At 39.1% G+C, this 26,298-nt stretch overlaps 1 protein-coding gene across 6 annotated transcripts in view; it reads right to left on the minus strand.

The window, feature by feature from the left end:
* The window catches only part of atp2b3b (ATPase plasma membrane Ca2+ transporting 3b), an 87,066-nt gene that overhangs the window by 32,257 nt on the left and 28,511 nt on the right, over window positions 1-26,298 (minus strand). For 4 of the 6 annotated variants that reach the window (XM_036144453.1, XM_036144220.1, XM_036144282.1 and 1 more), the window contains exons 7-22: window positions 22,875-22,931; window positions 22,546-22,587; window positions 20,901-21,065; window positions 18,587-18,658; window positions 18,329-18,471; window positions 17,652-17,784; window positions 12,150-12,259; window positions 11,802-11,936; window positions 11,118-11,224; window positions 10,716-10,791; window positions 8,364-8,522; window positions 8,094-8,273; window positions 5,141-5,228; window positions 4,943-5,049; window positions 3,109-3,300; window positions 176-389 (exon numbers count right to left, since the gene is read on the minus strand). In XM_036144453.1, coding sequence (XP_036000346.1) covers window positions 176-389; window positions 3,109-3,300; window positions 4,943-5,049; window positions 5,141-5,228; window positions 8,094-8,273; window positions 8,364-8,522; window positions 10,716-10,791; window positions 11,118-11,224; window positions 11,802-11,936; window positions 12,150-12,259; window positions 17,652-17,784; window positions 18,329-18,471; window positions 18,587-18,658; window positions 20,901-21,065; window positions 22,546-22,587; window positions 22,875-22,931 — 1,980 coding nt within the window. The remainder of the gene's footprint in view (window positions 1-175; window positions 390-3,108; window positions 3,301-4,942; window positions 5,050-5,140; window positions 5,229-8,093; window positions 8,274-8,363; window positions 8,523-10,715; window positions 10,792-11,117; window positions 11,225-11,801; window positions 11,937-12,149; window positions 12,260-17,651; window positions 17,785-18,328; window positions 18,472-18,586; window positions 18,659-20,900; window positions 21,066-22,545; window positions 22,588-22,874; window positions 22,932-26,298) is intronic. The other 2 variants (XM_036144328.1, XM_036144416.1) reach the window with 1 other exon arrangement.

Raw genomic sequence — 26,298 nt, forward strand, 5'->3', positions numbered from 1 at the left:
ATGAACGCTTTGGCCACTTGCTGTCATATTCACTTATTCCAGGACAACTTTCTATTAACCGCAAGTAGCTTTAGATTTGTTAGGTGTTGATATAGTTAGATGGGATTATTAATTTAGTTAAAGATGCATTATCTGGTTAAATGTCTTCACAAAGACAGTGTGTGTATTTCTGTACCTATGAAGAGCAGAGTGAAGATGATGACCAGCTGGTACACTCCGTGGCCCAGGATATTCTTCATCATAGTGAGAGAGATGAGCGGGTTGTTTCGACCGTAGGGTTTTCGTAGCAACAGGGCTTCAGTCGGGGGCTCGGTGGCCAAAGCAAGGGAGGCAAATGTGTCCATGATCAAATTCACCCAAAGCATCTGCACCGCCTTCAGAGGAGAATCCTGCAGAGACATTTTCATTGAGAGAACTGTGTCACAAATCATACCGCAATGAAAATGGTTCTCAAAGATCTGCGGCTGTCCGTTTTTTTTTTTAACTCTGTCACTTCTTTTTCACTGAGTGCAGGGATACAGCATTTAGTTTTTGCAGATTGCGCTTTCGCTTCCTGCTCCTGAAATATCTGCCACAAAGTCATAGTAAAGTTCTGTTTTTTTACTGTAATGGTAGCAAAAAGAAGCATTGAGGACTCTGGACATTTGACTCTGGAAGAGCCATTTTAGCGTTAAACATGGATGTATGGATGGATGTATGGATGGATGGATGTATGGATTGATGGATGTATGGATGGATGGATGGATGTGTGGATTGATGGATGTATGGATGGATGGATGTATGGATTGATGGATGTATGGATGGATGGATGGATGTGTGGATTGATGGATGTATGGATGGATGGATGTATGGATGTATGTATGGATGTATGGATGTATGTATGTATGTATGTATGTATGGATGGATGGAAATTCATGCAGAACACTGGTTTTACTTTAACCTTTGTTAAGTTGTGTTTTGATTTGTTCGCTTTATCCTGGATGGCCATACACTCACCGGCCACATTATTAGGCACACATTTTAATTTGCTTATGTTCAAAAAAGCTAATGGGTCTATCACATGACAACAACTCACTGCACCTAGACATCTAGATGTGGTAACGATGACATACTGGAGTTCAGATCAAGCATCAGTATGAGGGAGAGAGGGGACTTAAAAGACTTTGAATGTTGCATATCTATCGGTGCCAGATGAACTGGTCTGAGTATTTCAGAAACTGCTGATCTACTAGGATTTTAACACACGACCATCTCAAGTTTTTACAGAGAAAACATCCAGTGAGCAGCAGCTGTGTGAACAAAACAACTTTTTAAAATTCAAGGGAGTGGGCAGAGTGGTTTGAAATGGTAGAAAGGCAACAGCAGCTCAGATAACTACTCGTTACAACCAAGGTACGCAGAGGACCAGCTCTGAATGCACGACACGGTGAACCTTGAGGCAGATGGATTACAGAAGCAGAAGATCCTGTCAGGTATCAACAGGAAACTGTTCACACAGTTCAACAGAGTCACCAAAATTGGACAGTAACAGACTGAAAAATCATGGACTGCTCGGATGAGTCTCAGTTTCCGGTGCAACATTCAGATGGTAGGGGCAAAAACATGAACACATGGATATATCCTGACATGTATAATGCAGTGGCGTAATGCTGTGAGGGACATTTTCTTGGCACCCTTTGTATCACGCATGACCTTAGTACCAACCAAGCATAATTTAAACACCACAGCCTACCCGAGTATTATTACCGACCGTGTGCATCCTTTATATTCATCTTTTGTTGGCTACTTTAATCAGGATGATGCACCATGTCACAAAACTGTTTTTCTTTTGTAAGTTCACTGTCCTCCAAAGGCCTCCACAGTCACCCGATCTCAATTCAACAGAGTACATTTGGGATGTGGTGAAACTGGAGATTCCCATCATGGACAACCTTGCAGCAGCTGTTATGCTGTCATGTCATTATGGACCGAGATCGCAAAGGAACGTTTCTGACACATTGTTAAATCTATGTAACTGAGAAATAAGGCAGTCCTGAAGTCAGAATTATTTTGTTATTGTTTTGGGTTATTGTATTATTGTGTAAGTAAGCATCCAGAATCTTTATTGTCGCCTCGTGTTACTATGGTGAAATGTTTTTTTTTTTGTTGACAGACACTGGCAGGAAGCACATGGATAATATATAGAGGCAGAGGCAACATAGTATTCTCACACTTCATTTATGTATATAAATACAGTATATATATATATATATATATATATATATATATATATATATATATATATATATATATATATATATATATATGCATATTCTGTATTCTATATACTAGTCGGTGTATATAGTGCAGTCAGCTGACTACACTGGCCAAACACACTTCCTGAGAAGCTTAAGAGTAAACACATCGTGAGCATTGAACAAATTGTGAAAATATAAGAAGAAGCATTTTCAATCTTTTTGGGAATTCAACTTAAAAACAAACCAGACAAACCAGGAACTGGAAGATTATACACTGATTATATACTCAGACTCTTTCAAACATAGCTTGTGATGTGTGAAACGTTTGCTCTAACAATATTGATCAAATCTTATTTTGTACCCTCTTTTTAGCTGGATGTATCGTGACATCCCTGCTGCTCTCTGTTATGTTGCTTATGTTGCATATTCAGGTGTTTTAATTGATGCTTTTATGGTTTTACTTGTCATGTTATGGTTTCTGTTAAAAGCCTCTGCCATTTTGATTCATAGTAAAGGCAGAGTCTTCACTGACCTCCAGCGAGTTTTGCATTTGGGTCCTCTGTCTGTCAACACAATATGTATTTAACTTTCATTCAATCAAAAAATAATACACAAGCATGTCTTTAACACATCCATTTATGTCCACTTTGATATTCCCTCTATGGGAATCTCCGCAAGTGTCAGGACATCACTTGCTTACATAAGGCAGTTTTAAAAATGCAATAAAAGCATTTCATGCTTTGCTTTGTCTTAGCAGATATAAGGTGAGTGATGTTTACTGGTGTGACATTTGTGTGTCTGTATAATGTATGAGTGTGTGTGCATGTGTAGGAATGTGTCAGCATGTATGAGTATTTGGAAATGTGTCCACCTGAGTGATGCAGGCCCCGGTGAAGGCCACGATGACAGCCACTACATTGACCGTGAGCTGGAACTGCAGGAACTTGGAGATGCTATCGTAGACATTTCGTCCCCACATCACTGCCTTGACAATGCTGCTGAAGTTGTCATCAGTCAAGATGATGTCGGACGCCTCTTTAGCCACGTCTGTCCCCGCGATACCCTGGCAGAGATTGAGACAGAGGGAGAGGAACACTACTCATGACATGATTCATGCAAGCGTTCAAGCATCCAAATTACTTCGGAGTGCGACTGTCTCCATATCCTGCTGTTCTGCCTCTAAGCGCTGCCAATTGGTTTGAGTAAGAGCATGGACTGTGGAACTGGCAGTGTCAGGGCCATACGTATTTTTGACCATCTTGTGAAAAAAAAAAAAAAGTAATGGGGAAAAAAATCCTTGATCCCTTTCTATCACTGAATGCATCGTCTATCAAAATTCAACAAACAAGCTATTTCAGAACTCTCTTATGGCTGACAGTGACGCGACATGAGTGGAAGATCACTTCAACCAATGCAGACGTCTTTCTCACAAGGCTAACCACTAGTTTACAACTTCACCTGCAAATTAGTTGCGATTCAGAAATGGAACAGAACATTATGGATGTTTTTCCGCTATGTTTTAATGAAATGTGAAAAGCCTATTACATATTTTGCTACATCATAAATATGAAGGTCCCAAACAGCTGCTCCAGTACTATTCTAGACTGCTGGTGTTGATCCAGTGAGTGATTCTGTGATTCAGCAAACCAGGTCCTCAGACAGAGCTGCACATGCATTACTGCTCCTGTTTTGTTTCCATCCAATTCTGGCCGCTGATCCCCACTTCCTCTAAAACTTTTATCAATAAAACACAACCTCATCCTGTGCTGAACTGCTGTGAGGGATGCCACAAGGCTCCTTTCTTGAGCCACTTCTTTTTCTCTCTACCTTTTGTCACAGGGAACAATTTCACAGAAATAGGGGATTTAATTCCATTTATATGCTGATTATTGTCAATTCTATTCCCCCCTCAAGCAGCCTGATGCTCCCTCAGCCGTCATTGACGTCTTAGTGACATCAAATCATGGATGGCTCTTCATTTTTTTGAATTTTGATAAATATAAAACCAATTATTTAGTCCCAAATACTCTACACTGTGCTGATCTCTCTCCTATGACTCCTCATTTGAGGTCTGTTGTCACCAACTTAGGTGAGTTTGACAATGATTCTATTGTTTATTCAGGTGTCGTTTTTACCACCATCCTGTGTTTTACCTGTTGTGCAGCACTCTACCATACCATGTTTATTTAAACATGGTATGGTAGAGTTTTACAAAAACTGGAGATTGTAAAGCAGCTACAAAATTATGATTGGTGCGTCTGTAGATTTTAGATGTATAATGATCATATAAACATTTGTTTGTATAATTCCTATGTTTGTGTACACAATTCTAAATTAAAAAAGCTATAAAACTTACAATTATAAAACACCCGAACTGTTGTCTTCCCTCACTTTGTTGTAAACAAATAAAATAATTTGCTAACAACATAGATTGAGATTAATAACTAAAAAATGTAATCCAAAAATAATGCTTAGTGTTCTTACTGTCACTCTGCTGTGGTGTTTCTACTCACAAACACAAAGACAACTAGCCATTTCCTTCATCCTTATGAAAACAGAAAAAATGTCCATTTCACATTAATTTTGGCCCAACTCGTAAAGAGCCACTTAAAGTTTCCGTTAAAAATACACCGACACAAATGTGAGTATAGTAGGCCTTTAACATCAAATGAAAATTAAAGGTGCATGATAATATACCAGCTTACCATGGCAAAGCCCACATCAGCCTTCTTCAAAGCTGGTCCGTCATTAGTCCCGTCTCCCGTTACTGCGACAACCTGCCTCTGTTCCAGAACAGTGCTGTCAATGATGCCTGCACACATGGAGGAGGGTAAAACAAGCTCAAAATGTTTGTGTGATGTCTAAATGAATTTGTGTTTTGGTGAGCAAACGTCGAGCCTCACCTTTAACCAGTGTGTGCTTGTCCGTGGGAGAAGATCGAGCCAGCACGCGCAGTTTGGGCCAAATTTTATCTATACGCTCCTGTTCAATCTGTAAACGAGACAGAAGTGTATGCGATGAAGATTAACACAAGAGAACTAACTCAGTCGTTTACAAGACATCACTGTTAATCCTGGGCTCTGGGAAAGGAAGCCATGAGGAACAAGGATCAGAGCGAGGCTGCGCTTCCATTCAATCAGAGACCATGATTTACACCTACGTTTTAGGGAGTGCATTTAAATTCACACTCCTTAAAAAAGCAAAGGCCCCGCATTAATCACCTATTCATCCCATTACGCATTCTGCTAGATTCAAATTCTAAAGCTAAAGTAGAGGATGGATGAAAGGATTCTGGATATATGTTGCCTGTTTTTACTCCATACACTGAGTTCTGTGGATTCAGCCGCTTCAGCTCAAAGCTGAAACAGAAATCTTACTATGATGAATATTGCAGATATTTTCCCTCATTTTGCATTACAGTTTCTCAGAGTATGCAGTCTTTCTTTTTTATTAAAGCCTTAGAAATCTTTTCAGTAAAAAAAAAAATGGAGTGTCAAATTTAAGTGCAGTTATACACTATGACATTTGAAAGAAAATCCCTTATGCAGAACTGTTCCTCTAACTTTGCATCATAAACACAAAGCTTTATGAAAAGGATTTTGCATTCATAGGAAAGATATAACAGTCTATCAACGGTCTAATGTCTCCATTTGTTGAGGAGATTGTGATGATTTTAGTCCTGCCATGTTTTTGCTACTCTCGCTCTCCCCTGCAAATGGATGATGGTTCTCACCTGGGCTGTTCCCTATTTAAACACCTGCTCTTCAGCTGCTCTGTGTGAGATCAGCTTCCTTTTCACAGCATTCAGGCATTGTTTCATGAACCAAGTGTACACTGTTCTTTGACCCTGCCTGTCCCTGACCACTGCTTTTGCCTACACCTTACCTTGGAGATACTGTAAAGTGCGTTGAGTTTTTCTTCCTGTATGTTGCTGAATGTTTGCCTGACTCTGACCCTGATTAACCTTAACGGACCCTGGAAACTTCTTGCCTAAGTGATCTTCTGCGCATGACCCTGGACTGTCTATGGACTTCAAGCCTGTTGGATTTTGGATGCCAGTACCCCGCTATCTGTAAACCTCCTCAAGACCCCCACTCTCAATAGGACCCTGTGCTGTTGTAACTGGACTATTAATGTCTGGTAATTCCAGTTTGTCTTCATTGTTTTCTGGTTTGTACTCCAGTCCAGACTCTCATCTCACTTTCTGTGTTCCAGAACCACCAGAGTCTCCCGACTTAAGCTGGATCCCTTCCACACCCACTCATTGTCTTTTATAAAAATAAAAAAAAATAAAATCTTAAACTCAATCATTGTTTTGGCTACATGTTGGGGTCTGGCTCCTTACTAAAAACATGACAGATGTAGCACCTTATGATCCCATTTACAGTGGCTGACCTACGTAACAAGTTAATCAGCATTTTGATACCTTAAATTAAGAGCTGAACCTGAAGTCATCTCTAATCCTTCTTAACTAAACACACTGCTACTTGGCTTTATGTTCTGTAATATTTTGAATTCCTGGTCCAGTTTTCTCCGTTTATGGGACCCCCCTCCCCCCCATTATGGCATTCATAATAAAAGTTAAATCATTAAATCTTCTGCCTGGGCTTTTCTCAGTGCTCTCTATCTAGAAAATCTCACATCTCTATGTTCTGACCCATTTAGAACATAGTGATCACTGCTTATGACTAAAGGCCTTTTCTTTGACTTCTTTTTTAAACTTTTCAAAATGGAGACTCCAACACCCTCAGTCAGCTTTATAACACGAGATACGGTTTGGCCAAAGCTCTTGGTTGGCAACGGCAACATTATACACTAAGAACACGGGCTGGTGACCACAATCAGCCAATTTTCAGCTTGAACAACCATGACTGGTGAATGGCCATCAGAATCTTTTCCCATTCTGTTAACATAATAGCAGGTCACAACCAAAAAGCCCTCTTCCTATCTTGTTACTAAGAGAAGCTGTACCAGATGACATCAGAAGACTTCAGAATCTGTTTAAATGGAACATATTTTCTTTGACGTGTTGTGAAAAGTTTGCAGCTTATTCAGACCTTCAGCAGGCACCAGGAATGCTGGTCTCTTTTATGTTTGAGTCTCCAACCTGTCTGTAATGTCAGCCTTTTAGTGAGACTCAGTGGGGATCTGTATGCTCTCATAAATAAACACACTGATTTAATTTGTTATGCAAATTGAGATTGTTCTTCAAGTGGGATGCTAGGCACTCTAATAGAATAGAGTGATCAACAGTGTTATATGCTGTACCCAGGTAATTGACAAATTGTTCAAATTGCCCTTTTTCAACAACGGTTTGATAATTGCTGTTTTTAGGGAATGGGGGGAAGCACCTGACAGAAGGGATGTGTTTGTTAAGTCAAATCAGACATTATGACAGGTATAACTTTCTTAAAGAAAGCTGTGGGTAAAACATTGAGACAGCAGGAGGAGGAACTTAATTGCTTTACAATTTCCTCTAAGCTTTTGTAGTTTTTGAAGTGCTTTCAAATTTTTCTTGGGCTGCTTTTTCACTGCCTAGAATTGTGGCCATTGAACATCACATATGGACCCTAGAAGTAAAAATTATCCACTAACAATCTATATATATCAGAAGCTAAACACCATCTGGATGTAATTTCTTTAAGAAACAGAAAAAAGCTGAAATGGCACCTGAGAGGTGCTTCATCCCCTAGCTGATCATCTACTACAGCCAAAGAAAATGACTAGTCTTAAAAAGAAATAATATAGAAACTAAGAATGGTTTCAAATGTTTGTATTTAATAAACTGAACTAAATGTCTCAGGGCTAGAACTTAAATGTCCATTCTAATTTGACTAAGTTAAGACCCAAACTTACTTCGCCCTTCTCATTCCTGATTCGCCGATTAAACTCTTTCCCGTCCAGACAGATGAAATCATCTCCAGGGTGTATGATGCCACACTTTGCAGCAATGGCCCTCGCTGTGTTAATGTTGTCACCAGTTACCATGCGCACTGTGATGCCGGCACGCTGACACTTCCGGATGGCTTCCGGCACCTTGAAAAGGTCAGAGGAATTTATTTACGCAGAAACAAAATGTCAATCATAATTCAGACAGATGGTAAACCATATTTTAAAACCACATACCTCAGGTCGTACAGGGTCCTCTATTCCAACCACAGTGATGCAGGTCAGCTCAGTCACTATTTCTGCCTCGTTGTCCCATTCTGGCTCAGGACTTGGTTGCAGATCACGGTAGGCAATGCAGATGGTCCTCAACCCCTCACAAGCCATTGGTTCAATGACCTAGCAGTCAATTATTAAAATCATCAATCATCTCAACTCATCATACTCCTGACTACATACATGATTTGAATTCCAATCTATCTAAGGCAGAAATGAGGTTTGAGGTGTATTTTTGATGGATACAATGTGACGTAGCTGCAGGGAAAGACCCCCAGCTTGCTGCAGACGGCACAGTGTGACACAAAAAGGAGGTGACATAAAGCTGCCACAACGCAAACCAGACTACTGAGCTGGAATCAAGTTGTGGAAGGAGCAGTTATTTTTCTCACGGCACAAGCTGTGTTCATCATGAGCCGAATTTAGATCTGTCCGCCTGTCAGTCATTACGCAATGCTTAGGCTGCAAACTCCAATAAAATGCACAGAAACGTTTGTAGTGCAATAAAGCTGATTGAGCAAAGCCTTTTGATTTGTCACAAGTTTTGTAATACATGTAAGGCTGCGAGGGCTGTTGTCACATTTTTCTTTACATTTGTTTACATTTCATGCAGCAATACAGTGCAAATTTGGATTCCTAAAGTGTTAACGTACAAGACTGAGTCAGCTTGAGTCAAGAGTGCACAAAATTCACTTTAAAAGATTGCTCACTTAGCAGAACTTAATGGCATAGTAAATGTTTGTGACAAAATTGTAAGGTTATCATGACACTTTCAGGATGCAAAAACTCCCTCAGGAGTCTTTGAGCTTTTAGATGTCTGGGTATAGAATAAAAACTACGTATTTATGTTTGAAGCATAAAATGTGAAGGTTTGGGACCAAAATCATGACTTTTGCCTCATAAAACAATATTTACACAAGAGAAGAGGTGAAATTTGTTTAAATAGTGACAAACATCAGAACCTAAGCAGCACATAAACTGGGGGGAAAAAAAGCAATATGCACATGTGTTTTAGAGTAAAATGTTAGCCCCTTTACAGATTTTTTCCATTTTAGATTTTGTGTCACACTCTAATGTTTTGGATCATTGAACAAATTTCAATATAAGACTAAAATAACTTGAGTGAGTGCAAAAAGCAGTTTTTCAAATTCTGAATTACGTGAATAATCAGGTTTTGGAAGGTGCTGTTCAGTTTCACCAGCCACACCTCCACCTGATTACTACCAGCCCTGCAGAATCAATACATCATTAAACAGAACCTGTCTGATGACATGAAGTAGGCTAAACAATCTCCAAAAGCAACACATCATGCACCCATCTACAGAATTCAACCATAGATCAGAAACAAAGGTACTGACATCAAACTAGAAAGGGATTTTAAAGGCTTTTGGACTAAAATGAACAACAGTAAGAGATATTATCCACAAATGGTGAAAACTTGGAAGATTGGCTGGTCAACCAAAATTGCCAAAACATTACAACCACAATCAAGCACTGTAGGCCTCCCCTACTTAAGAGACCAGGCAAAGATGTGATATATGGCGGAGCTTTGAGGTAAAAACCACTGCTGACTAAAATAAACACAAAGACCAGTCTAACAATCTAAAAACCTTTGTAATAGACAAATCTCATAGAGTTGTTGGTCTTAGCCAGATTATTATAGCTGTTGTTAGGTTGTTATGCCTCATTACCATTTTTCACCAAACTATAATGAAATGTGCTCCCACATTTGTATTTGCCACGTTGCTAAGTGCAAGCGAAGAATGTAAGGCTGTTGGCCTTTCTAGGGACTTGATTTAAAAAGAAAAGTGAATTAGTGGCTGCTAAAAAGGCTATAACTCGAAATTGGTTGAGTTTGAAAACAACTACATTAAACGAGTGGATAAATCAGATTCATAATATTTTCAATATGAAAAGGATTACCTTTAAACTGAAGTTGGAGATGGATATATTTGAGGATTACTGGTCAATGTGGTTGACTTATGTGATTGGAAAAAGGCCCGATTTTGTATAATGTCATATTTTTATAATTGCCAATGTGTGTTTTTGTAGTTAACAAAAGTGTAATGAAAAAGTGAAATCTAGTAGAAAATATTCCAGTAATTTAAATTTCATTTAAATTATTTATGTGATCTGCAAGCCTGCCTTAAACAGTTTGCAATCAAAGTTCAGGGAGGGTTTATCAGCCTGGCTCTCACGGTTATTGTTCATTGTTTTCTAGATCTCTACAATTACTTTCTTGGAATATAGAGTAAAGATTACTATTTAGGTATAGCTGTTTGAGTCATGACATATGCTCCCATGAATCAGCCTAACCTGTTTGACCATCTCATCTCTGTCGCGTGGGCGAAAGGTGCGAGACTCTCCGTTGGAATCCAGGATGTAGGAGCACCTGAGGGTGAAAACGAAGGACATCATCTTATACACAATATGGAAACTTTTCACTAAGTTTGACCACAATCTGAGTCTTCTTTTATTTAGAGTCTCGTGTCAGCCTGCAGCTCCTTCACACGCTTCCCACTACAGCACTTTAAATAATCTCCATGACCATATGACACGTTGTTTGTCCAACCACAGTCAGAACATTTTTCAGATCTATCGTTAACGGCTGTTGTGCTGCGCGGTTTCAGAACTGTCTCGTTGCTGTGTTGTTTGAAAAAAAAAAAAAATCAATGAAAGTGAGTTTTAAATACAGCTGTAAACAAAATAACCACTCACTTCTTCAGCAGGATCTCTGAGGCTCCTTTGCTGTAGAGGCGGAAGGTACCGTCAGGCAGCTTGATCACCGTACTCATAGATTTACGCACTGAGTTGAACGTGTACACCTGAGATAAAGAAAGAGACGTTTGATAAAGAATCACACAAACTAAAGCTGCGCAATACATTCGATTGCAATCATCCCATCATAAGTCAATATCCATGTGTTTACAGTCATATCTGCAGAGGACTGTTTGGATGTAATATATTTCAAGTGCCATGTGTTCATCTTCGTCATGCCAACAGTATATTTGGGTCTGTTGGATGGAGCTTCACTGCCCGTGACGCCCACACTGGATGCATGTTTTTGGTGGCTGAGATGCTAAAGCTCCCATCCTGTGGTGGGGGCATTGTGGTGAAGGAAAAGATCCTGGTAATGTGGGTTAATCGATGTCACAATTGCAATATTCAGCAAAGTATCGTAATCCTGATATCGTGCAGCCATAATACAAACTGATTCAAAAATCCCACAATGAGACTTTAGAAAAAAAAGTTCAAATCTATAGAAAACATGTTTCCTTAAGAGAAAAAAACTGTTTAAAGTTTAACTTTATCTATTATTTATCTTTGTTAGTTTACTGTGTATCTTGCACCTTTGTTATCATAACGCAAACGTAAAACTGTATAGAATTTCAGATTTTTTACCTTGTATAGTTTCTCCTCAGGGATCTGCTCTCTTACAGGGACGTAGTCCCGCTGAAGGTCTAAGACAAATCCCAGCAGGCCACACTCTGTTTTGTTGCCCACCTGCTTAGCTAGACCCCCCTCCACATCCGGGGGCTGTTGAAGAGCACGTTTGATGCAAATTGGGATCACAGAGGAAGAGAGACACGCAAGAGGGAAAAACAAGATCGGTGAAGCAGCAAATGATTAAAAGAAGCGTTATTCCCAAGATTATTAATACAGTTTGAAAAATATGTTTCAATCTTACTTATACTAAGAGACCTAACTCCCTGCAAAACGATGTGATTTTTTTCCCCGAGGGTTACTCACTAAGATCTTGGAGGTGTAGGCGCTGTTGATGGCGATGGCATTGACTAACAGATCCAGCGTCCGAGCGTTGACCTGCCCAGGGTCTGGGACCACACGATGGTGCACATCACCTGAAAAAATATTCACACCTTCATCACTTTGGACAACAAACCCTACATATACACTCAACGGTCAGTTTATAAGGGGCACCTGTTTAATTGTCCAAATAATAAATCAGCCATTGACATGGCAGCAACTCCATATATTTAGGCACCTCAATGTGGTGAAAAAGACAAGCTGCAGTCCACAAAAAAAGCATCGAAATGGAGAAATAATGGGACTTAACTGGCTTTGAATGTAGCATGGTGCCAGACAAAGTGGTCTGACTATTTTAAAAAAAAACTGCTGTTCCAGTGGGATATTTACACACAATCACCTCACAGGTTTGGAGAGGATAGTCCGAGAAAGAGAAACTATCCTGCAAGCAGTTGTGTGAGGAGAATGGCCCGACCGATGATGATAAAAACACAACATCACCTCAGATAATCACTCATTACTACCACGGTGTGGACACAACACACTGAACCTTGAACCAGAGGGGCTACAGCAGCAGAGGAGCACACCGGGTAGCAGGCACTCCTATCAGCTGAAACACTACACGTTTTTAACATGCAGCCATTGCTATGTCCCAGACTCTATTTATCATTGGCTGTCAGTAACATGCCTTTGCAGTTTAGTCGGTGATCAGTTCATATCACCCGCCTGTGTCCAAGATTTGGCTCAAAACATCTCCTGTTCGACCGCAACTGAGGTCGGGACCGGTCAGTTGCCTTCTCACACTTGAAGACTCCAGTCTTCATCCCCTCTCACACCAACAGATTTTTGTGCTAAACAACAGCAGTTTGGAAAAACGTTGTGTAGTCTGATGAGTCTCATTTAGGCTGCAACATTTAGATGGCAGGATGAGAATTTGGCATTAACCGCACGAAACAGCACGGACCAATCTCCCTTGTATAAACTGTTCAGGCTGGTGATGGTTCAGAGGAGAACGGACAGACTGGTGGGAGATGATAGAAAGGCAACAAAAACTCTCAAATAACCACTCATTACAGCCAAGGGATGCAGAAAACCCTCTCCGAACATGCAACATGCTGAACCCTGAAGCAGATGTTTGTGCAGTTCCTCAATCATCCAAGTCATGGCAACTGACAACATGACAACAGGCTAAAATCAAAGGCAACAATGCAGGCCACTGTCCACTATGGCCACATGCTTGTCCGCGAGGAGTGAATGCTGCCTATCAAGACTCGATGCAACCTGCTGGGTTTCCTGAGATAGAAAACGTCTTAACCAATCTGTCTGTATCATTCTACTGAATTGACTTTGTACAGTGCCTTGTGTTGTGAATTGGAGCCTTATAAATAAAAAAAAGTTCAACTGAATTACTTCTTGAAGGGAATCAAACACAGTTTTTGTGACTCAGACATCCCCCACACTGCCTCCTCTCATCATCCTCAACAATGCAGTTTCTGCTGTGGATCATTTCCTCAGGTCAGGAACCACCCTTTCCAGGGACCTGGGATGGTCCTCCCACATAGACACTACTGAGAAGAAGGCCCAGCAGAGACTGGACTTTCTGCCTCTCCTCCATCCAGGACTTGTACAGATCTAGGGTCAGGAAATGGTCAGCTAACGTCTCTCCAGACCTCATAAACCTCCAACACACACTGTTTATTCTTCTACTTTACGCATTTGCACTGATGCAATCATGTATTCCTATTTGGTTAAATTGTATATATTCATATTTACAAGTAAAATAGTTATATTGACCTTTTTTGTATAATGTACATAAAATGTCTTCATTGAGAGCAAAGTGGAACTGAAGTCTAATTCCTCGCTTTATGAAACAACTTGGAGATTAAACCTGTTTACTGTGCACCCCTGGTAATAGAAAGAGATGCAGGAAAAAACTGTAGAAAATCCAACCTTTCCTTTCAACACTTATTCAGAGGGGGAAAACGATGTTAAGAAATCCTTGTTTACATAATCAGTGGTAACAGAGGTGTTGCCACCCCTACTACTACGATACTCAAGCCACTCTATAAAGTAAGAGAGAGAGCATAGCATTTAAAGGCAGATGAGTGTTGATCTTCATAGGTCAGATAACAGCTAAAAGAAAACGTGCCCATACTGTAGGAGTATACTTCAAATGTTTAAAACAACTGGAACAGAGATAAGGCTGGACAATGACCCAAGCTTATCTCGCTACCACACAAAATCAGGAGGATATTAATGGAGGTAAGAAAATCTCCAAATGTCACAACAAACAGTGGCATCTTAGGGTCAAGTCTCCATGACAACCATTAAATAGATCAAGTGAAAAATCATTTTCTGACTCACCCCAGGAAACAAAAACAGATCTAACGAAGATAGTTTTTAGGCAACAAACAGCTTTAAACTCCAGGTGTGAAACGTGAAAAACAAAGGATGAATAACTTACGTAGAAAAGCCCCTCAGATCTGTTAAGTATGGTGGCAGCTCTGTGATGGTGTGGGCCTGTGTATTTTTTTAAATGTTAATGTTTAAATAATAATCCACAGCTCCACTGCTAAAATGTGTCAAATAGGTCATTGTTACAGTTTCCTTGCATATTTGGATAAATCAAACCAGATATGGTTACCCAGATGAAAAAACATTTGTCCATGGCCATCTCAGTGCCCAGACCTAAAGGCTATAGAACATCTGTGTTGAGCTAGAGAAGGGAGCTTAAGAAAACTCTGGATGATCTATAGATCTTGGAGAAGGAGAATTTATCTTCTCTCTATGCCCCAACCTTGTCACATGTCATAGGCTTAGATCACAAAGTGGTAGAAAGTTGTTGATCAACAGGGCATTAGTTTGTGTTTGATTTAAGTACAGCAATAAAATATGCTGTTACAGTCCTGTTGATGGGAGACAAAATGTCCACTGGCACATATTTTTTTGCCACTTTGAGTGTTGCTTGAACAGTCATGCATATTGCATATTTACTCACACTTGTGTAATTTGTCACCTGGGATGGAAGTAGCATTCCCTGTAAACAATCGGTTCTCTCCATCAACGATGTCTTAGTCACGTTTTTCTCCTTTCAGACCTAGAGGTACGATCCAGAACTACTTCTGTTCAGAGTGTAGCCCGTGTTTACATCCTGGTTTCTCAGCCAATCTTACGAGATTTCCCAGGGTTTAACAACACATTGCACATCATTTGGTATTTTATGTTGGCAAAAGAGCTGCAGTCTGCAAACATGGAATCCAGTAAGAGAAGCGGACCAGAAACAGAACAGAACAACATAATGGACCTATCCTGTAGAAGTAAAAATTCAGAAGGGTTTTACACCATTTAACGACGGCATATTAGACTGTTGTGTTTGGCAAGCTGTCGTACCGATTTAAGCCACGAGGGGCCAGTATTACTTATAGCTTGAATATTATTATTTTTTTTACCTGAATCTGCCATATTATATTATCAATAATTGTGCAATACATCCTCTGGTTGTAGTTTTTACTTCTATTTTGCCTTCCTGATAAGCTCTGTTGCTTTAGAACTAAATGTGCCTTCAGAACTAGATTAGATTTGCTTGTTTTTTCATTACTGATCTAGTTTATAACTGTGTTTTTGCAACTGCCATGCTCAAATTTCCTCATTTTGGTACAATAAAGGACAATCTTATCTTATTTTAAGGCTACAGTTGAAACCAGAAGTTAACATACACTATATAAAAGTTAACATATACTTTTTTTCCTCACTGTCAGACATTAAATCTGAGTAACCTTTTCCTATTTTAGGTCTGTTAGAATGACCAAAATTCTTTTTTTTTTTTTGCTAAACAGCAAAATAACAAGAGGATTGTTTTTGAGAATAATTTATTACTTTCTTCATATTCAGAAGTTTACATACACAAAGATCACTATGCCTTTAAACAATTTGCGGATGCCGAGATGATGTCATGTCTTTGGAATCTTCTGTCAGGTTTACTGACCACATCTAAATTGAACTGTTTGGCCATAATGACCATCATTACACCTGGAGGAAGAACGGGAAGCTTTCAAGTCCAAGAACACCATCCCAACTGTGAAATACGGGGGTGGCATCATCATGCTGTGGGCTTGTTTTGCTGCAGGAGGGACTGGTGCACATCACTAAATAGATGGCATCATGAGCAAAGAACATTATGTGGAAATTCTGACACAGCATCTCAAGACATCAGCAAGAAAGTTGAAGCTTGGGCGCAGATTCCACCCGAAGCATACAGCCAAAACTGGTTACAAAGTGTTTTAAGGATAACAAAAGACATGGTGGAACTGAGTCTTTTGGCCCTCCTCATATTTACTAGGGTCGGCAATTTTTCCGGAAGTTTCCCCAAGTCCCTTTTTGAATAACTGTGCATACACAGGATTGTCTTACCTTGCTCTTCCACTCTTCTGGGGAGTCGCATGAAAAATCTCCCTAATCCACTCTGGTCTTATTTCTTTCTACTGAGGCCTTCCTCTGCTCATAAACATGAACGCGGTTTGCTTCTTGTGACTGTCAGCCATGTTCAAAGTCTACAGTGAGAGCAGCGGAGCTACAATAAACAGGTAAGCTAACCTAGCCACTAAACAGGTCAGCTAACCTAGCCACTAAGCTAACCGGATACATAAACACTAGAAGTGCGCATGTGCAGCCAGCAAGCAGAAACTCAGAAGGAAAGAGCACGGACACTGGCGTTACGTGACCGCGTCGGAATCAACCAATGGATAAGGTGATTCCCCTGGAACCTGAGGGCCAGAGGAGGGTGCATATAGGTGAGAGCAGGAACAAAACTCTGATATATCCCTGCCCTTCAGACTGAACGGCAAAGATTGGTTAGAGTTTTTACAGGCCTGCACCTCCCACAGAGAAGGATCTTTTTAGCCTCTTTTTCTGAATATATAATGTATTCACTACTTTCAGGATGGAAGGACGATTTTACGCAGTGCAACAAAAAGTGTTTCTGAACAGGATTTCCTACTACAGCTTTAATGCTACACTGCCAGACAGGGCACGATAAAAAAATAATAAAAATAAATTAAACTTAAATAAAGGAAGAAATACAAATAATGTTTTTATAACTGTACAGCCTATGCAAGATTATCCTGGATATTTTTAAGGAGTAATCCACTGGGATAAATATCTGGATCAAAGATCTAATAATAAAATAAGGCAGTGCCTCTCTGCTATCTGCTTTGAAACTGTGTGTTTGAAAGAGAGAGAGAGAGGGAGAGAGAGAGAGAGAGAGAGAGAGAGAGGCGAAGAGGCAGAGACATTTAGCCTGCAATCTTCGGGCCTCTCAGCTGAGTTTGAGCTCCCCTTGAGCAGCCACCAGTGCCTGGGGCAGACCGCTCCTTGTTCTGGCTGTTTTCAATCACGGAGCTAAAATTTGCACCTTTATATCTTGTTCCTCAGCCATGGCAGGAGTGAAAAGAACAATAATAAAATGTTTAACTGGTGTTTCTCTCTTACCTAAGAAACTCTGCACGACAGTCATCCGGTTGGTGGTGAGCGTGCCGGTCTTGTCGGAGCAGATGGCCGTGGCGTTGCCCATGGTCTCACAAGCATCCAGATGCCGTACAAGGTTGTTGTCCTTCATCATTTTCTGGTTATGAGATATCAAGGGACAGTCGGGTGGATGAGGGGGTGGCAGCAAATGATGATAGATAGAGTTTATTAGGTCATAGACGCAGTGTTGGACAGAAAAAGGAGATGAAGGGGAATAGTCAAAGGAGAAGAGGGTAACTTTTTTTAAATTTACAACATAAACCAACTGCTGTAAGGACTAATTATAAAAAGCAGTGGATTTTAAATTGTAACATACAGTCCTGCCATAAGATTTGACAGTCTTTTCTGCCTTAGTGTTTGTGGACATAACAGAGATTGTAGTCAAATTGTGGTGGAGAACCATCGGTTTCACAAAACATCCAAGAAGTGAGAAGGCTTTAAAACTTGTTCCGACAAAGAAACCAGCTCTGCATTTCTTTAAGTGGAACACTAACAGAACATCAGTCAGTAAGAACCTTAATAGAAAATTAGATTTAAACAATAATTTGCAAACTTCAGACTGACTGATCCCGGGAGTGTTTGCACTCGGTGTAAAACTGAAGCCATGGGTAACAACATTTAACTGGAGTTGTTGGTTCTACCTTCACAGAATAGGCCAGAGAAATAGTGACAGCAAGCGGTAGGCCTTCTGGGACAGCTACCACCAGCACAGTGACTCCAATGATGAAAAACTTGACAAAATACTGGACGTATATTGGAGTGCATTCTGGGTACCATGTACGATCTGCAACACACACCACAAGACATTTTTAGCCAAACGCAGTTTTTGAATAAGTTAGACGGTTTAAGAGATGGTCAACTTCAGCATTGCTGTGGTAAAATGGTTCATACGCACACACCTTTGACGACAAATGTGTTTATGACAAAGTACAGCACCAGAATGATGACAGTGATGGCTGACATCACCAAACCTGCAGGGGGAAAAAGAAGTGAAATTAAAAGCAGTAACTGATCAAAGGCAATCCGTTTACTGCAGTTCAATCATATGAAATAATAGGGTTGTTCTGCATTACACACGCTCCAACAAAATGTTTAAAATCGTGTATCTTTTTATCTTATTTTTGGCATTTTGGGTTCTATAGAGACACACAAATCAGGGGACAATTCCCTTCCTTTGCTACAAGCCATCACCAGCAGAAACAGTCTTAAAACACTGCCCCTAAATTTTACTCACAGCATATTTGGGGCAAAATAATAAAAAAAAAATAACTAATAATTGTGCAACAGTATTAGAGAATCAGAGAAAAATATTTATGGAGGAATGATACCAACACAAGAACGAGCATGAAAGAAGAGTTAGCTTCATCATCTTCACCCCTCACACTTTATCCCAAGACTAGCTACTTTTAAACTTCACTTTTGCAGGGACCATTTTTATCTTTGTTGCCAATTCCTTTTAGCTTCGGTATTTATTGATGTAATAACAAAAAGTATCTTAAAATTTGTCACAATGTTTTTTGCAATACATTTGTCACTGCATAGAACCACAAACACAAATACTAATTCAACATAGAAAAGTACCAATTGTCAAATAGGGTACTTCAGTCCCCCAGTACTGAAGTAGTGGTGTAGTGCAATTGTACTAAGCAGCACGCAATAATTTTATTCAGTCACATTTATAAATGTATTCATATATACTGATTTTCTTAAGGAATCAACATTGGGGAAAAAAATCAACATTGTGTTTGCAAACATCATTATTTTATTATCATCAATATAAATCATAGTTTTGATTGCATCATTTCCTTCCCACTAACAATGAATGATGCAATTATTGCCCATCACGCTTACTCACTCACAGCACGTTAAAAAAAAAAAAGGTTTTCTGTTCTTCAGCATGGATCACAGACTTCCCATGCTCTTGTAAATTAAGTCCTAAACAACAAACTGCTTGGGCTAAAGGCAGTAGGCAGTGGAGTGTCTTATCTGAACATGGATTTCCTAGTTCTCAGTCAGAAATGCAACAAGGGCCACCCTAATGTCAGATTTCCGACTGTGAACAGCCCTGAGTTTCCCATATAGCACCCGCACATACAGTATGAAGCAAATGATTTAACCCATTTCTGACCGTCTGTATCTCATTAAACAAGTGGCAAACATAGAGATGTACGATATCTATTAGGGAACATGTTCGTTTAGTGTAGGGCTATGACCAGTCTTGATGATGTTATGTATGTCTCTTGCCTACTTGGATGTGTTTCATACAGATATTCTCATTTTCCTTGCGAAAAAGAATGTTATCTTCACTCTAGCAATTCTTTACATATACCTGATTTAGGGAAGACATTGTAATAACATTATAATAAATTGTAATAACATAACATACTACAACAAATGTGACAAGATGTAAAAGCATTTCATACAACATTCACTATAACTGCTAGAAAGTTTAGATTTTGCTTTTGAGATGATGAAAATGTACTTTTCTTTTTTCACTCATCTAAGTAGCTAAGTAACTGGATTACCCCATGTGTATTTCTACCTGATTCTTTAACCAAGATCACTGACTGTTGTCAACTGCTAAAAGGACTTTGTTACACTGTCCAGTCTGACCAAACTAATTGCTTAATCCCCTGAGAGAACATTTAATTGCAGCTGATTGTTATCGAACAATGCTGTAAAAACTTTGAGGGATCTGTTCTATTGATAACTAGCTCAGGATTACAAAACAACAGCACAGCAAAGGGGCGCAAAAAGACATTTGATCATGCTGATGGTAATATGTTAATGATAAATCTTCCTAAGTACCGCAGTGTCAACAGTTCATTGGTAAGTACGTTTCGTATAAACATAGGTATTTAAAATTGGACAGCATGAAGAAAAGCTCTGCAGTCACGCTAGTCATATTGTGCTTTATCCATATCAGGGCTGGGTTTCCTTAGTTGGATCATTTTTAACCAGCCAGGATTATTAAATGAATTTGACTGCAATATCTTACAACTGGAATGAAATTGTAATGTATCTACCGGTAATTGAATTTAAATTGGTATATATAACTGGACTATGCTGATGGTGCATTTCTGTATAAACTGATGGTCCTCTGTATATCATTTGTGGCGAATAGATACTATATCAATAACCTGAATTGAACAAGTGCTTCACCCAACGGCACATATAGATATAAAAATATTAATTAAGGATAGATTGGTGCACCTGCTTTGCCAATTTGAACAGCCAGCTTGGTGAGTTTCCCCTGCAACACGCTCTTCTCTTTCTTTGGAACACTGGTCTTCTTCTTCTCTCTGTCCTCCACTTCTCCCCCCTCTGCACTCTTTAAGGGTTGCATTTCCATAGCAACACCCCCATCCTGCTTCTTGGCTAAAAACAGACATCAAAAGAACACATTGAATAAACTTTTACTCCAGCACATTTAGATGAAGTAGGTGCATGCAGCATCCACATTCAGCTCCAATGAGGGACATTCAGACCCCAACCAGACAACAGTGGGACAGAAAGTATACAGGTAAGGCCAATATGTTGAAATATGTTGAAATGGTTAGGAGTTGGTTTAATCCATTTGGTTTGTTGTAAAGCAAAAAATAAACAGGACACTCCTCACTCAATAGAATGTACATCTGAGGTATAAAGTTGGGTACTTGAAAGACACCAAAAGCGTGGCTACATTGCCAAAGTCTTCACAACCACTGACATTTTCAAATTTTGTCATCTCACCATCAGAAACTTCAGTTTAGTGTTTTCAGATATTATATGATTGACCAGCACCACATAGTATATACCTGTGAAGTGGAAGATAAAGGTTACATGGTTTCATAAATATTGCATATACAATTTTCAAGTGGTGCGGCAGATAATCGATCAGATATAGATCGGAACTTTGACTTGAAGATTTTAACATAAGACTTTGATCTAAACTATTGTATTCTAGCTCTGGCAGCACATAAAAGCAACACGGATTGTCCTGTATTTACATCCATCCACATATCCATAAACTCTGGCAAGGTTCTCTGTTCCAGCTAAATAAAAAATATGCCCATAGCATAATGCTGCCACTGCCATGTATCACCATGTGTGATCATGCATTGCCTTTCCTCCATGCATAGTGTTTTGCATGTAGGGAAAATAGTTTAATTTGGGCCTCATCTGACAAAAAAAACTTTTTTCTGCCATGGATTTTACTGCTGTACATGATAGTAAAGGGGTCTGAATGCATATTCAAACATTTCTTAAATATAGTTTGTAAAAGATTTTGAAAACGATGCATATTTTTTCTTAAGCTTCATGATTATACAATTATCGATCACATAAAATCCAAAATAAAATACACTGAAGTTCAGGGTTGTAATGTTACAAAATGTGCCATAAATTAAGGAGTGTGAATGCTTTCACAGGTATGTGTTCACTTTTTCTAATCGAAAATACAATGAACAGAGATATTTAAACAAAATTAGTGTCACAGATAGCTGGACTAGAGAGAGGGTTTATTAAATCATGTTGGTTTAAAAAAGTTAACTGTTATGCCGATGATACCATGCTATAATAAATTGAGGAAGCCTAAAAATCCAAAAACTTTAATAAATACAAGCATGTCTTATATAGATATGAAAAGGTGACTTTTATGTATCCTTTAACATTCTTAAAAAACATTTCTATGAATGCAATATTGCCAAAGTTAGGAAAATCCTTTCCGCCCATGTATTTATAATTCTAAGACAGATTTACTTGTTATTCTTTATTATATGATGTGAAATAGGATGAGAAGTTATCCTACAGTGAAAAGGTTGTTTCAGTTGTCTGTAAATAATTTAATGTAATAATACTAAAGTATAAAACCATTTACCTTTATTCTGATTGTTCTCCACAGCTCCATCAGCTTGTTTTCCTGAGAAGAATGGGAAAGCTGACTTAAACAGAAGCAAATTTACACTCAATCAGATCATATTTCTGATTTTGGGACAGTCACATACTTCCAGAATCAGAAAATGCACACAACAACAATACTAAAGGGAAGAGAAAATGTACCCTCATCTTATTACAGTGGGTCGGGAAAATGAGAGACATTTCTAAATGCCCATCGTTTGTTACTGTCACTTTCACTGCACAGAGTACACTGTGGGGTCCATTCACTGACAGGAAAGGAACAGGGCAGATAACTTTTTGCTCACATACCATTGGTGACTGTGCTGTTAGTGGCATCTGCAGAGATGAGCAACTGAGTACTGTCGTCTGTTAGAAAGAAAGGTTTTGGGTGGAAATTTGCCAAAAGGGAGAAAAAGGAAGGACAGAAACTCAAGCAATGAGTGTGACGATAAGTACAACCGAGTATTGTTTAAGTGACTGCAGCAAAGAATGAAAAATTGAATATGAAATCCCCTCAACATGAAAATGAAAGAAACAATGACAAAAGCAAAACAGAAAACAAAGATGTCATGGTATTTGTAGAGGTTTATGAGTAATTTATCAGCTCCAAACATGACAGCCTGAACAATCCAGCTCACAGAGGCACTGCTGATACATGTTAGGGAACAGAAAGAGGAAAGAGCAATTCTTTCCAAAAGAATAGCATTCATCAGCCAAACTGCTTCCTTACTTCAGGATGATGCTTTTTTTTTTTAAGATGCCAGTGATCCCGCTAACATTCCTGAGCAGAAGCCAAAGCTGCAGTGGAAGCTGCTAATGATGTTAACTTTAAGTGCCTCTAAAAGTACGCGCAGCCTCTGTTGCTGAACGCAGGGCACTTTCAAAACAGATTTGAGAATGGACTAATGCATTGTGCATTGACCAACCAACGCTTTACCCTCAATCTCCTCCTTGCCAACCCCACCCCGTTTTGCTCTTTCAATAATTGATTGAATCTACAGCCTCTCTTTCACTCAAATTAAGGGAAGAGAAGGAGAAATAGGGAGTGAACAGAGGGCAGGATGACAGGGTAAACATGAAGTGTGAGGTGTGAATAGGCAGAGAAAAGAGAGGAAGGGGCTGTGAGGAGGCGTGATTAGTGAGAAAGACCTAAAAAATTGGTAAGGACATGGCTTAAATTATCTCTCAGTTTATGCAGGCGTATTTCCTGTCTGAGCTGTAATCTGAAATCAGACTAACTGCAGCAACACACATGGTGCAATGTGTGGCTGGGTTATGAAAACAACAAGCTTCTGGGCACTAAAGTGTCAACCTATTCCCTTCATCACAGAGGCAGAACCATCAGCGACAAGGACATACTGAAAAAAATGTTGGCTCAATGCTGGCTGAGTCTCTCTTTTATGATTCTTAACATTTTCTCTGTGGGTATCTTAAATCACATTGTAAAAGTATCTCTATGTGTGTGTATATATATATATATATATATATATATATATATATATATATATATATATATATATATATATATATATATATATATATATATATATATATATATATATATATATATATACACAGACATGTGTGTGTATTTGAAAGCAAGAGAATATGTGTGTATATATATATTCTCTTGCTTTCAAACACAGTTTTTAAGCAGATTGGTTGGGATGATGTAATGACTGTAATATTAACCTACCCGCCTAGAATGCAAAATGAAAGGAAAATTGTTGAACCTTATTTTTCTATCATCGATATACATTTATCGCTCAATATATATTGTTATTGAATTATCATCCAGCCCTATATATATATATATATATATATATATATATATATATATATATATATATATATATATATATATATATATATATATATATATATATATATATATATATATATATATATATATATACACACAGTAGTATAATTGTGGCTCACAGCTAATGGAACAACATTTCTTGGAAAAGTAGAATAATAGATAGAAGTTATTCCACATTATTAGGGTAACTCATAAAAGGTCGCTGCAGATGAAGCTAAGTGGGGGGGGGGGGTCTGCACTCTTTTGGTAAGCCCCTTTACTGTAAAGCCGCACGTGTTCATTGTTGTCACCCAGTATTTTATTCATCAAAAGAAGTTGAAAAGTAACTTACAAAAATAACCTTTTTTTAAATGGAGGTTATGTAACAAACTGCAGGGCTCAGGGATATGAAGATGCTCTTTTTCCACAGAGATGAGTGGAAAGGTATTTCTCTGTTTATCAGTGGTAAAGTGTGTTATTAGTGAAATAAATCGCTTTTCTCTGTGCCGCTCTTTCATCATCGCTGTTCAAACATCTGCGGTGCTGAAAATGCATTGATTGTAGACCATCTCTCGTTGTTATCCAGGTAATTCATTGAGGATGATGATCATTTATAAAAGCAAATGATATATAAATACTGACCACGACAAAAGTTAATAATCTGCACTGGTGCAAGGACACAGTTTAGCGCTGCAGTGCAGAAACTAACTTTCCTGGTCTTCTAACATGGGAGATGGTGAGTAGAGAAAATTATTCAGTTGCGCCTGCAGGCTGTACAGCTGTCACAGATCATGCCAAGCCGACCTGATTTTGCTTTGATTTAAAAAAAAAAAAGTCTTAACGTAATTATTTTCCTTTTTATTAAATGTTTTCCCTTTATTATGACCAAAACTGTGAAGAAACTAATATTAAAAATAGTATTTTGCCGCAAAACCTATATAAGTCCTTAGTAAAATTTAATTGGTGAGTTTGCTTTTCTTTATCTGCCGGCGAACGCTTTTTCCATGAGCTTACTGCGACTGTGCAGGGAAGCTAACTAAAAATAAGAAAATAGACTTTTAAGCAGTTAAACCTGGTTGAGATGCTTGCCAAAAACAGTAGAAAGCGAATGTTGTGACTTCACCTCCTCTCCTGGATGTCACAGACACAGCGACAGAACCTGGGAATCTCAGCACTCCTCCTCACCAGCATTACGCAAACATGAACACGTGAACCGGGGTTAGGAGTTGTGTGAAGGGTTAGATCTTTCCTTCCTTTTATTATTGTAGTTTGTAGAAATAAGCTATATATACATATCTCTATGTTTGTGAGAGCGTGCGTCACGTCGTGCGTACTGGACCATTGTGTGGACCAATGCGCTGTTTCTGTGCACCATGAGCATCGCACTGGTGTGGCATACTTGTGTGGTTGAGGACCTGACCTGCAGGTTTGTGACAATATTGCTCTTTTTGTGCGCCACGCGCATCATGTCGTAGTAGTAGTGTTGGTTTGAGTCAGGTGCGGTGAGCGTTTGTGCGCAGCCTCCAAATATAATCCTGCAGACGCCCCAAATTCAAGTAAGGTGGTTAACAACAAAGTTTACTTTGATGGAAAAAACAAGGAAATGAGCACAAGCATTTATTCATAACTGATTCCCTATTAATCCTCGGGCGGGTAACAAGCACCTAGTCTCTGACATCACCCCATAGATGCGGAGACATCAGATCACACACTCTTAAAACAGCAGAAACGTTGGCAAGCTTGCAACACAGCGAGAAAATCCATGTGCAAACGTAACATTTATGTCATTTGCAAGTATGTGGCCTATTAATTGATGTGGGAAGTGACTTATGAAATTGTGAACTATTACCAAGTCCTAAATCTCCTCAGTCTTCCCCCTTCTTTCCGTCTCTGGCAAAGCAGTAGCTTATTATCCTGTCAGAGTTCGAGGAT

This window comes from Fundulus heteroclitus, chromosome 1 (assembly GCF_011125445.2).
Source record: "Fundulus heteroclitus isolate FHET01 chromosome 1, MU-UCD_Fhet_4.1, whole genome shotgun sequence".
NCBI lineage: Eukaryota > Metazoa > Chordata > Actinopteri > Cyprinodontiformes > Fundulidae > Fundulus > Fundulus heteroclitus.